This window comes from Cricetulus griseus, chromosome 4 (genome assembly GCF_003668045.3).
Source record: "Cricetulus griseus strain 17A/GY chromosome 4, alternate assembly CriGri-PICRH-1.0, whole genome shotgun sequence".
NCBI classification, from domain to species: domain Eukaryota; kingdom Metazoa; phylum Chordata; class Mammalia; order Rodentia; family Cricetidae; genus Cricetulus; species Cricetulus griseus.
In genome coordinates, this window is record NC_048597.1 from 198,623,168 (window position 1) to 198,636,586 (window position 13,419).

At 40.9% G+C, this 13,419-nt stretch overlaps 1 protein-coding gene across 4 annotated transcripts in view; it reads left to right on the plus strand.

Annotated features, from left to right (window-relative positions):
* The window catches only part of Mthfs (methenyltetrahydrofolate synthetase), a 28,637-nt gene that overhangs the window by 273 nt on the left and 14,945 nt on the right, over positions 1 to 13,419 (plus strand). Inside the window, exons 1-3 of one of the 4 annotated variants that reach the window (XM_027410978.2) lie at positions 14 to 208; positions 3,120 to 3,190; positions 3,917 to 4,178. In XM_027410978.2, the coding sequence (XP_027266779.1) occupies positions 3,971 to 4,178 (208 nt within the window). In that variant the 5' untranslated portion in view covers positions 14 to 208; positions 3,120 to 3,190; positions 3,917 to 3,970. Of the gene's footprint in view, positions 1 to 13; positions 209 to 3,119; positions 3,191 to 3,916; positions 4,179 to 13,419 lie in introns of those variants that run through there. The other 3 variants (XM_027410977.1, XM_027410976.2, XM_027410975.2) reach the window with 3 other exon arrangements.

A 13,419-nucleotide genomic window follows, 5' to 3' on the forward strand; every position in this document is an offset into this window, starting at 1 on the left:
CTCCCCAGGGGGTTGGACTGCAGCACGTTTGTTCATTCAAGCCGAGTTATTTTGTTATGGCGAGGAAAGACATTGCTGCGAGCTTTAGTAGATGTGGAGAATGTGGAACCACGCCCGCACTTTCCTGTTTAAGTTTAATCCATTCACTTGTGTTTAACACCCAGCAGTAAGCCATTTTGCTGTGTATTGGGTTATGGAGATGACAAAGGTAATTGCTTCTAAAGGCTCAGACGATCTAGCAGAGATAGCAGGCGAATGGAAAATTTAGGGCTGGGGATATGGCTCAGTGATCCAACTGTTCAAAGATGTGCTGTCTTTTATTTGTCCATACTTAGAACATACACTGAATTTGGGTCTGCTTTTCTACTTTCAAATTGCGTCTTCCTTTATTTTTGGCAAAACTAGAATCTGCGTTTACCTATAGGTAGATTAATTTTTACATTGTGAGTTAACTGCACCCGCACAGTCACCCTTTGGGTTTCTGCTTCTGAGTTTAGGGTCGTTTATCTGGAACTCGTTGCCTTCTTTTGCCTTCTTTCTTGTACTTTTTCGTCTCAGATGTTTTTTAAAAGGAAAATGCCTATGTGATTGTCAGCCTTTATTTAGTTTTAGCTCACGTGTATGATTGTTTTGCCTGCATGTATGTGCGTGCCTTTTAAGGTCAGAGGTGGGTGCCAGACCCTTTGGAACTAGAGTTAGGGTTGGTTGTAAGTCCCAGTGTAGGCGCTAGAAACTGAGCCCAGGTTGTCTGCAAAGCACATTAAGTGCTCTTTAACTGCTGAACCATCTCTCTAGACCTGACTTTAATACATGTTAAAATGTTTTCAACTCCCATTTGACCAATCAATCGATTTCAAGTTTTTAATTATTTTTTTCTCATTTTGCTCAACACCTATGACTTCAAATGGAGACACTGATTTTTTTTTTTAAATTTATGTATTACATCTTGTGGCTTAGTTACTGTTCTACTGCTGTAAAGAAACAACAGAACCAAGAAAACTTATAAAAAGAAGCATTTCATTTAGGGCTTGCTTACAGTTTCAGAGGGCTAGCCTGTAATCACCCTGGTGGGAAGCATGGAGGCAGTCAGGCAGGCATGGTGCTGGGGAAGTAGCTCAGAGCTTACATCTTATCCACAAGATGGAGGGAGGATGGAGAGGCAGAGACACAGACATAGAGAGACTGGGTCTGCTATGTATGGGCTGTGGGATTTTGAAACCTCAAAGCCCACTCTGGGGTCTCTGTGATCATAGGGGCCTGCAGAGTATCAGCAGCTCAACAGGACTCAGTAGCTGGTGTTGGTTCAAACTTCTAGAGTCTGACACAGGACAGATTATTTTAGACATATTTAAGCACAGTACGTTTTGGGAAAAAAATTTTCCTGGTGATAATTAATTCAGTCCTGTGTGTACAACAAAGCTTAAGACATGGTTACATTGAAAACTCTTTCCAAAGTACGTGTGTACTCTCCCATAAAGATGGATTCTATAGATTGACTATATGTTAAATGTCTGGGGGAAGATCTGGTGTGGTGTTGGTCATACAGTTAGTGCAAAGGTCCCCAGGATATTAACCACCTTTGCTCCCTTTTGTAAAGTACATGTGACATCTCCCATAAAGATAGGCTCTGCTGACTGAGAAGCAATGCTCAAGAATGGGTCCAGGGAGGATGCTGAGACAAATGTAACAATATGGGAGAACCATGTGTAGTCTAGCCATACAGATAGTCACTAGGCTACTAACCAAATCCATTCCCAGCCTTCTGGGCAGAAAACAGATGATACTCTCTTCCTTTGAAGAGACAACCCTTAGTGTTTAACATTCCTGGCTCCCCTAGTACTTATCTGAGATCACAAGGACTCCGTGTCCTCTACAGCCCATCCTGAGTGACACACCTTCTACATGAAGGTACACACCTCCTAATCCTTCCTCTAAATAGTTCATCATCTGAGAACAACACATTCAAATGTATTAGCCTATAATGTCCATTCTCCTTCACACCACCAGATCTTGAATTCTAGTTTTCCTTTGGATCTGTCAGGAATTCTTGTTAATTAGATAGTAAAAAGTCTAGATTGATCTTCTGTGTTTCTTAACTTTTTTTTTTCCCTAATTTGTCTCCCCACTCAGGATTTCCTCCTACATTGTTTTCATTTTGTTAATCATGGTTTTAGTTTCCAATAATTATTTATGTCTCTTCCTGCTTCCTTTCCATAGCAGTCTATTGATGTTTTATTGTTTTCAGTTTATGTGAGAAAACTAATTAGAGTTTAAAAATAATCTCCATTCTTTGTATTATCTGTTTTGTGCTGAATTATTTTTTTCCTCCCATTTGTCATTTTAAAAATCTTTCTGTTTTGTATTTTGGCTTTTCAGAATGGTTGAAAATCATTTATTGGCTATGCATATTTATGTCCTTTGGGAATTTGGGCATCACCTGAGGACATTGTACGTGGCAGTGAAGGCTTCCACCACTCAATGAAACCCCTGGCCCTTCTTGTCTGTACATATTAACTAATGAAAGTGTGTTAGCTACAAGATTCCCTCTGATTTTGTAGACACTGGTTGGAGTTCTAAGAGGAGAATGGGTTCTGTCTACTTCCTCTATCCATGTTTTAATGCTGCTTTGTCTATAAATACTGTCTCTCCCTCCCTCTGTCTTACATGACTTAGCCAAATTTCTGCCTTATTGTCTTCATTATTATGATGGGTTTCCTTTTTTCCTCCCTTCTTAACAAATATCATGTAAATGGGCTTGAAGGAAGGCAGGCACATGCATATGCATAGTCTCACGATGAATTTTAGCTGTGACTTCCTGCTTATTCAGCTCTTGGTTTTCTATACTCTGCTTTAAAGAGATTAAGAGAAAGAAGTGATGTCAAAGCCTTAGGCCTGCTCCAAATCTGGGTTTCCCCCTTTCCATTTGCTTCGTTTATGCCCCTAACAGCTTTTCAGCTTTTCAGACTCCAGGGGTTGACTTTCTTCCTTAGCCTGGGTCTGATAAGCTTTGTTTATTTTCTCTCTTCCCTTTGTATTAAATGTAACTTGGCTTTCTTTACCTGTATCTTTTCTGCCAGTCATATTTGTAAGCTGCCTTTGTATTATCCTTTTCTTCTTAGCCTGGAGGACAGGGGAGAACAGAAAAGGAATGGAGAAAAAAAGGGAGTTAAGGGCCAACTTCTGAGTCTGGGTAAGTTCGTAGGGTTATAAACAAAACTTAGCCCTTTGCCTGATGAGTGACTCCACTAAATAAAGGATTCTTACACCAAGAGCCCTTTGGCCCTGTTTCAATGAACTTTGTGAACACCCAGTTGAATGGAATAGTGTTGGTAGAGCTAAGAGACTGTCATAGGGTATGTTCTCTATGGGAGCTTGTGGACTGATTCAGAATCCTTCATTTCGGACATGTAAGCAGTGATTGACTCATGACTTACCTCATACACACTGAAGTGCTGAGTTGTGTCTCACTCTAAATGAGGTAAAGGTTCTGCAGACATCAGGAAGGTTAGGTCTTGGTTGGCCTTAAATGGGTAAAATTGATAGGAGAAATAACTCAACAATCCAAGGACTGGAAAATTGATGAGGTCCAAGTTTCCAAGAGAAAATAACCCAAAAATCCTCGAGTAAGTTTCTGATATTTACTGGGAACTGGGACCACATCTGGAATTCTGAAGCTTTTCCATTTTATGCATTTTTAATGAGTTTTCATAAGGCAGTAGTCCTACCAGAGAGGTAAAGGGATCATTGAATTTGCAAATCTTGAGTCTTGAAATGAAAGCCAAGTATCAGGACATACCATTAAGTCACTGTATCACTTGGAGAACATTATGACAGAAGGAAAAAATTGCTAAGAGGAGTTTCTAGTTTATGAAAAATATAGTCTTAAAAATTATAATTGCCATCATTTCCCACTTAGGTGATTGCTCACAGTCAGTATCAAAATTCCAAAAGAATTTCCATCTTTTTGAGCATGCAAGATGAAATTGAGACAGAAGAGATCATCAAGGACATTTTCAAACAAGGCAAAATCTGCTTCATCCCTCGGTACCGGTTCCAGAGCAATCACATGGACATGGTGAGATTAGCATCACCTGAAGAGATCTCTTTACTTCCCAAAACATCCTGGAATATTCATCAGCCCGCTGAGGGAGATGCTCGAGAGGAGGCCTTATCCACTGGTAAGGCATCATTTCTCACATCAGAACACTTACCTAGGTGCATCCTATTTCATCTGATTTTGGATGCTAAGTGTGGTCAGGCCTGGCTAGTTTGGGAGAATTAATTAGTGTCTTTGAATGTTTAGGTAATTTCACCAGATATTTTCCTCCCCACTCCCCACCCCCTGTGTGTATGTGTGTGTAAGACAGGGTCTCACTATGTAGCCAGGCTGGCTTCCAACTCTCAAACTCCTGCCTCTCCAGTGCTGAGCTCCTGGGCATACACTACCTCTCTGGCTTCTACCAAATATTTTCATCTATTTTATGTCAGGTCTATTGTATGTATAGGAAGATAAGGCCCTGTGCCTGAAAGGACTCACACTGTAGCTGGGAAGACAGAAATTTTATACTAATAAAGTATCCCAACTTGTACTATACATCAAATGTAAGTATCAAATAAAAAGATATTGAATATTGAAAACAATCAAGTTCAGGGATTGGTCTTGAAAATGTGCATTCCCAATACTGGCTTATTCATTTCCATCCTCTGCTCTTTATTCATTGCCATGTTTGTGGTCTCAGTGGCTTTTGCTCCCATGATACTTGTAACCCGAGTTGCAGTGGGATGGAGTTTGATACTGTAGATTCTCTCAGTTGTGGTATGAGACAGAGATCCCTGATGTTGTTGGAGGAAGTGTCTGAGCAGGCAGGCTTGTTGTTTGTTACCTCCTAACATCACAGTCTCGGTGTGCAGTTTCACTTGCATCAGCAGTTTTGAATGCAGCAAGTTCGGTGCTAAAGCATCAATCAAGCTTCACAGGGTCTGAGATGAGCTGATTGGAGCTCAGATTGTCTTTGCTGCAGCCTTTGTGGTCTACTCATCTTCCTGGTTGGCTTATGTTATCTCAGTTTAGAAGGCAGTAAGCTTCTGTACCCTCGGTTGCAATTACAAGTTCCCAAGCAAAAATTTCACATAAGGCATTCTTGTTTCACATAATAACCCAGCTGGTAAATGAAATAGAGGGGCTATATCTTTACTGGATTTAAGGTGAGACCTGCCTAGACAATTCGATCAGCTGGGAGTCCTTCCATTGAGAATTTATAGTCTGATTCAACCTTAGTCAATTTGGCTTAAGTACAAGTGGGATAATACTGGTACAGATACTGAAGACTGCACAGAACAACTGGTCTTAAATATCTCTGGATTAGTGTCACATTTTCAGTCATTAAAGAGGCCCCATCAAGGGCAAGGTCTTTGAATATACTCCTCTGGGTTGAACAGGTCAGTACTTTGGGGGAGGCAGGATTTGTTCATTGAGAGTAATTCACATTTATTTGTCCCATTTTCCTCTTTACTAGGACTGTGTGCTACCTGGAAAATTATGGTGAAGACTGTGGGCATGGGTTTCATCAAGGTCTTTGACCAAGTCTTTGTGTGTGTGTGTGTGTTTGTGTGTGTGTGTGTGTGTGTGTGTGTGTGTGTGTACACATATATATGTATATTATGTGTGATATATATTTAATGAGAATTTTATTATAGAGCACTTGCAAATTAAAAAAAAAACACCACAAAGTCATGATATCTTTAACAGTAGACCAAAGAAATTTGAATTGTGTCACAAAAAATTTGAAAATGTTCTATCTTATTTTATTTTATTTTTTTGAGATGGTGTGGTGATATGAAAGAAAATGGCTCCTAAAGGTAGTGGCAATATTAGGAGGTGTGGCTTTGTTGGAGTGGGTGTGGCCTTTTTGGAGGAAGTGTGTCACTGTGGAGGTGGGCTTTGAGGTCTCATATATGCTCAAGCCACACCCATGTCTCAGACCACTTTCTGTTGCCTGTGCAAGATGTAGAACTCTCAGCTGCCTCTCCAGCACCACGTCTGCCTGTATGCTGCCATGTCCCACCATGATGATAATGGACCTCTGAAAGTATAATGTTTTTCCTTTATAAGAGTTGCTGTGGTCATGGTGTCTCTTCACAGCAATAAAACCCCAACTAAGACAGAAGTTATTTCATTGTGTAGCCCAGACTGGCCTTGAATTCATAATCCACAAGCCACCTGCTTCAGCCTTCAAGGATTATAGACCTACTTAGCCATCTGTCTGGTAAATATTTATTAAGCACCTAGTCCAATGGTTGTCACCCTTCCTAATGCTGTGACAGTTCCTCATGTTGTGTTGACCCAAACTATAGAATTATTGTCATTGCTACTTCATAACTGTAGCTTTAACAACTGTAACTGATATGCCAACCCTGTGAAAGGGTTGTTTGACCCCACACGCTGAGAACCACTGAATGTCTATGAGAAGTGTGGTAGAGACCTGGTTCTCTACCATAGTAGTGGCATTAACTGGCCTGTTGTTGTCTCAGAGGCAGGTTTTGTCTTAGCTCCTCCTCTTTGAGCTGTCCCTGATCCGCTTTGTGTTAAACAGCAAGATGTCCCAGCATTCCTTAATTCTACATTTCTAAATTTTTTCTTTTTATTGTATTTCTGTTTGTAGCTAGCTTGTGCCCATAAAATTACCCTTGTCTCTTTAACCACCCAATTATCAAGTACTACCAGGGTTTTCATTGTAATATATTTGTGTGCAGTGCATGTGTGTGGTATGTGTATATGTGTGTGGTATGTGTACATGTGTAGGAGTAGAAGCCAAAGGAGGGTGTTGCATGTCCTGCTCTGTTACTTGCTTATTGCTTTGACAGGGTCTGTCACTGAGCCTGGACCTAGGCTGGTATCTAGCAAGCCCTAATTGATCCTCCTGTTTCTTCTCCCATTTCATCATGGTGAGTTACAAACCTGGCTTTTTACATTGGTGCTAGGGTTTGAAAGTAGGTCCTCATATTTATGCAGCAAGTATTCTTCGCCACTCAGACATTTCCCCAGCCCCTCTTTGTAAAACTTTTACCACCTGCTTCTGAGCACAGCCATCTTTTGTCTCTAGTTTTTGACTCTTTACAGATATTCCCCTAGAATGAATTTCAAACTGGTTTCCTCATCATAATAATTTCTCTCAGATGCCTTTTTACACACCTTCCCCACTGGTTAGGTCTTTTTCTGTACCCTGTAATGATCTCTATCTCTGGCTGACAGTACTTCCTGCTGATCTGTTGTGGCCAAAATCAGGGACATTGGATAACAATGTGGCCAAAGTCCAGGCCACTGTTTGAGCTAGTCTGTCCCCATGTTCCCTGTTCCTCCCCAGTGCAGTGTGGTTCTTTTCTGTCGCCCACAGTGCTCTTCTGAGGGACAGCATTTCATAACAGTTGACAGTGAGAGATTCGTGACTACTCTCTAGTCTTACTCCTTTCTAACTGTGTGACCTCAGTCCCCATCAAGTTTCAGGCATGTCACCCAGACATGGAGCTCATGAAGCCTACCCATGGGCTGTTGTGGAGCTTCATGAGGTAATGTCTGAAAGGTAGTAGGTGCATAGTAGGTGCTCAGTGAAGGTGCCCTTGCTGCTGTGGCTGCTGTTTTGCTGGGGTCGAGTTGTCATGTGTGTGGGGCTCTGTTAAAATGAAGCTTGCTGTATTCCAGGCTAGAATGTGTCATGCGTTTCTTCAGGAGAGAATATTACAGGCCAGTGCCTGAGGTCACTGGCTCTCAAGTGGCAGTCTGGGTTCAGTTCCTTACCATTTGGGCAAATTACTTAATATCTGAAAGCACCCGAGAGTTGGGAATAATAAAGTTGTTTTGTAAGGGGGTAGAGTAGGATGATTTACAATTAAATGCTACACAGTGTTTTGTCATGAGGAGTCAGCAAAATGCAGCCATCATCAAGTGCTGAGTGATTTCCCTGGCTCTCTCAACACCCTGATCTTTATCTTCTGGGATTCTTCAATCCTTGGCACTTACCATGAATCCTCATGTTTTATTAATTCTTCTTGGGAGTATATTTCTTTTTGTGCTAGTAGACTTAGTCTCTTTAGAAGCCAAGATCTTGATCTTGGTCTAAGATACTGTACCTTTGGTACCTACTATCATGTGGTTTATAGTGTGTATAGCCATCCTGGCAGGAATGAAGACAGGTCTAGGGAGAGATGCAAATGCAGGTGCCCCTTCCTTCACCTATCAGATTACCGAAACAGTGGACCTCCCAAATGGGAATTTCCCCAGAAATCACATGCCAAGAGATGGAAAAAGCTGAAGCCTGCTGCCAGCCAAAGAAGGAACTTGTTCCCTACATTTCACACAGTTCTGACAACTTTCCAGACTGCCTTGCAGGAAAGACTGGAGCTGGAACGGTGATGGGGCAATGACCCCACATTGTGTGGAACTGCTTATTTATACACAATTCTTGCCTGTTATTTAAATATAAACTCTGGGGCTGGTGAGATGGCCCAATGGACAAAGGTTGCTTGTCACTAAGCCGAGGACTTGAATTTGATCTCAGAACCCACATGGAAGGAGAGAACTGACTCCTACAACTTGATTCTGACTTCTTACATGTTCTGTAGCATTTGTTGCCCTCTCTCATAACTAACTGAGTAACTAACTAAATAAGTAATTGATATAAGAAAATAAAGTGTAAATGTCATGGCAGGACCTGAAGAAGGATTGGGCCGGGCAGCATTCATTGAACCTCTTTGTTTTTCTTCTCAGTGAGGCCATATTGGATTAATCGTCTTTCTCTGCTTTTTATTATTGTCTACTTAATTGACCCGTTGAGGGCAGTAACTGAGCCTAACTTGTTCTAGGTGCCAGGGTCTGTGCTCTGACCCTAACACTAACAACTCTAGCAACATGTTGATTCATACTGGACATTTCTCAAAGTGAATCCAGTATTTATTATAAATTCAAAGAGTACTCATATAAATTAATAGATGATCAGTCCTTTATAGCCATGAAAGAAAACCTGAATTTAAAAAGTTACAAAGAATGCATAGGAATTGTTTTACAGATACTATGATTGAGCTAAGAGAAACATGGAATGCTCTGTGGCTGCTGATGCTGGCCTACCTGCAGTGGAGGCTGAGTGGGGATGGATACCTTGTGTATTTGTCGTGTTAAAGGTTTGTTGAACACAACACATCTGCTGTGTTAAAGATTGGTAAGAAACAGAAACTTCAGTTTTGTTACTGGAATGTTTAGGGTCAAAAGCCTGGATTCTAGAAGGTCCAACAAGTCAGACTTGGCCACCCACCCCCAATTCCTCCATTAAAGAAGCAAGTGATAGTGAAAAGCTGAAAAGAGTTCCTCCTCTGACTGGCTTTAGCCTTTCCCTCCTTGTAGCATGATGTTACTAGAGAAATTCCAGTTCCCTGGGTACCAGTGTTTCAATTGTCTGATAGCAACAGGGATGACCACAAGTGTCCCTCTTGAGAACATCAAGATGGTCACAGCTTGTTTGTGTCAAGGTGCCCTGCTCCACTGGCTTCTATCTGTACCCCAGGGGTACACTGAGATAATTGCTAGGCCCCAGATCAGATGACTGTCTGATAAGACATCTGCCATATTTCCTCTTTTGTTTGTAGTCCAAACAAATGTGTTAGTTGTTAGACTGAAAGCCTGGGGTGGCCCCTAGGCCCAAGGACCAGGCCAGACTATCACAACTACAGGATTCTCAGCCAACCGGTGGAAACTCGGGGACACTGCTGCACAGATGACTGTCATCCGCTCAGGGGAACGTTTGGTTTTGGTATAGTTTTTACTAAACAAAAAAGTTAGTTGCTAAAGATCCCACATGGTTTGGTATTTCAGTGTGGTTTGTAGCAGCTCTTCTCATACAGGAAGTGTGCTTGCAAGCCTTTAAGCATTTTGCTAATCCTGAGATTCGAAAGAGAAAAACCAGTTCCACAATTTTGAGGCAACTTTGAGGCAAGCTTTATTTAAGTACTGACCAGGATGTACTCAGATCAGGACCACTCCCTGGAATCCCAGACACATTGTAGGGCCTTTGTAAGGACAAATCCATTCAGCCACTGTATTTCCCATAGGGCTTTGTACAACTCCCAGCATTCTAGGAAGTTACCTGGTCTTTGGGCGGTTGGGGCTTGCAGATTAATTTTGAGTTTTACAGTGTCTCCTTTACACAACAGAAATGTTATTCATTGATTTTATTCAAAATTTTGAAATAGATTGTTTTAGCTGAAAATAAATCAGATAGTTGTCATTTTCATATGTGCTTTTATTCATTTATCTGTTGCGATGGTGGTTGGGGTGGCTTCCTTCTCTGGATCCTAGAGAACATTTCCTTCAGATTTAGACATTCTAGAAAGCAGAAACTGTCCCTGTATAGTCTTCCCTGTATTCCAGTGAGTTAGCTGTAGCCCAGAGAGGTCAAGTGACTTTTTAGAGGACCCATAGGCAGGTAAGGAGAGTGGGAGGCTACCCAATTCTCTAGTTTTCCAGGCTAGTGCATCTCCGTTTTAGAGTGAAGTCTGCCCAGGCAGGTCTAGAGTTCACTATGTAGCTGAGGGTGGCTTTGAATTTATGTTCGTCCTGCCTCTACCACCCAAGTGCTTGGACTACAGTCATCTGCTACCATGCCTAGTTTGTACAGTGCTGGAAAGCCAACTGGGGCTTCTTACACACTAAGTAAGCACTTTACCAATTGAGCTGAATCCCCAGCCCAACCCCTGCCCAATTCAGTGCCCCTTGAACTACTTTTCCATGATACTGTTCATCAAGATTGCTATGCTGCCTGTGTTTTCCTTGTCTCTGATGCTGGTCCTCCTGAACCATTGTACAGGGAACAGGTACACTGGAGATTGCATTCAATGGGACATTGTGTTTTCCCTGAGGAACAACTTATACAGAGTCCCATGTATCTAAGTCCATACTGCTCATGAATTAATCCTTTTTGTAGTCATTTTGTACTCAACTAAGCACAGACAAACCAGCTTGGGCTTTTAATTTGAATGGTAAGTGCACTCATGTTAGGTTTCCCTGGATCTGTTCCAGACGTTCTATTTTATATTTTGTAGCCAGCGACTGTAAAATACATCCTGGTTTTCCCAAGTGGTAATTGACTTCTGGTTTAACTCCCAATGCATTGAGATTAGAAGATCTTTCCCTTAGGGATTGTGGCCAGTTCTTGCCAACTGGGTTAGCCTGCTGAATTCAGGTGCAGTGATTCATTGACTGTGCTTTTGAACACTTGCTTATTGCTAAAGGACCAAGCCAGCTGACTTAGAACTCTCTATAGAGCCTGAAGCTGTCAGAATACCTTTCCTATTCTTTTCTTATTGCCTGAGATTGAGACATTAAAATTACTATTAGGTTTAAGTTTCTGTACACATTCCATTCTTAGAAACCCCAGAATTTTAAAAAGAAGTTTGAATTATAAGTAAATGAATTGATAAAGTTAGTTATAATATATTGTAGCATTTTTCTAGGAAATTACGTTAGAGTTTTTTCTTTTAACCGAAAAATCAGGGTAAAAGGAGATGTTTTTAAGTAAACCTTGTCAGTGAATGAAAGTTTGCCTTCACCTCTGATGACCTTATCAGACACTGAATTCTTTTTCATGGGGTACTGAAGCCTACTCTGTCTGCCTTTCTTTAAATGTTCCTGCAAATGGCACCTTACCTTAGCCACATAGCATTACTCTACCTGTGGGATTTGTTTTCGTTGCCTAGAAAATACTTCTAGATTCTGTGGCAAGGAAGAAGAGATGTTTAATATTTTCCCTCTCCTTTGTTTTGGGGAGAGTCTCTGCCTTCATTCATCTGCTTACCTCGACTGAATGCCACCTTCTTTCTCTGACTGCTGGAGGCTTTCATCTTTCATTTGTGGGGAGCAGGAAATAGAGTCTATATAACCTACCCTAATCTTGAACTTACTATATTGTCCATGTTGCCTTTATACTTACAGTCTTGAACATTAGCTTACAGAGCTGAGACTGGCTACGAACCACTCTTCCCAGGTCCTGCTCAAATCCTAACCATTGTTGTGGCCTTAACCTTATGGAGTTCTGATCAGTTGTTTCTAACGAGAAAGCACTTGGATTTCAGGTGTATACAACTATTCCTTGTTTATGCTATACTGGGGGATCAAACTCAGGTCTTGTCTTCATGAATACCAGGCAAACACTCTTCCAACTGGGCTGCCAGCTTGATATTTTTTATGAAAGAATATTAGTTGTTGTCATGAAGTACTAACTATAGATGGTGTTTATTGAATGATCTCTTCTGGTAGAGTCACAGCTGGGTTTTATTCCTAACATGGTATAATAGGCAAGCAACTAGTGATGCCCAACTCAATGGTTCTGATCCTTCCTAACTCTTCACCCCTTTAATACAGTTCCTCGTGTGGTGGTTTCCCCCAACCATAAGTTATTTTTGTTGCCACTTCACAAATATAATTTTTCTATTGTTATGAACCATAATATAAATGTCTGACATGTAAAATATCTGATATATGACCCCTGTGAAAGCATCATATATGACCCCAGTGTGAGAACCACAAGCCTAACTCTAGAGAACATTGAAACATCTGCTTTGTTCAGTTGATTTATTTTCTTAACTTCTTGCTGTGGTCAGCATGCTGAGGGGTTAAGGATGTAGAAGGCCAAGTGCCCAGTGGTTAGGTAGGGTGGGGAGTATCAGCATTGGTAAGGGTGATTGGTTAAGGAAGAAAGGACTGGTCAGGGATTAGCTGAGTGAAACACAGGCCTTCAACATTCAGAGCCAGGGCCAGGGACTGTAAGAAATTTCTCTGTGGACAGCGATGTGGAGGGCACAGAGGTGATGCTCAACTCTTCTTTCCCTCCCCAGGGATCTTCCTTTTTTTCCCTCTTCTCTCTCTTACTATCTCTGTTGTCTCTATGTTTTCTTTAACTCCTTGCTTTTTCCCTTCATCTCCTTATTATCTGTGTCTTACCTACTCTTTTTATAAATCATTCAAGCAATCAATATTTTTGTCTTTGTTATTACCTTGATATTAGTCTGTAATTATTTCTTGATTACTTATTTATTTATTTTCATTCCTCCCTATATATTAATACAAAGGTAATAATAGTTAATATTTTGATATAAAATATTTTTGGGCTCATTGTTATCTGATATATCTCAATAGTATTAGGTATTTCATTGACCCAAACAATACTTAGCATTAGTAAATGTCCTAAATATTTTCATATCTAGTCCCCTTGAGTAAGAGAATATTGGCACAGATACTTTTGAACTTTTGGAATTTATTAAAAGTTTGTTTGTAGGTTAATATATTTGATTGCTGCGGTCTGGTTAGTAATGGCATGTGATTGTTGACATTGGCCTCTCAGTTAAGGATGAAGAGAGTGTGAGCTACCATTTTCT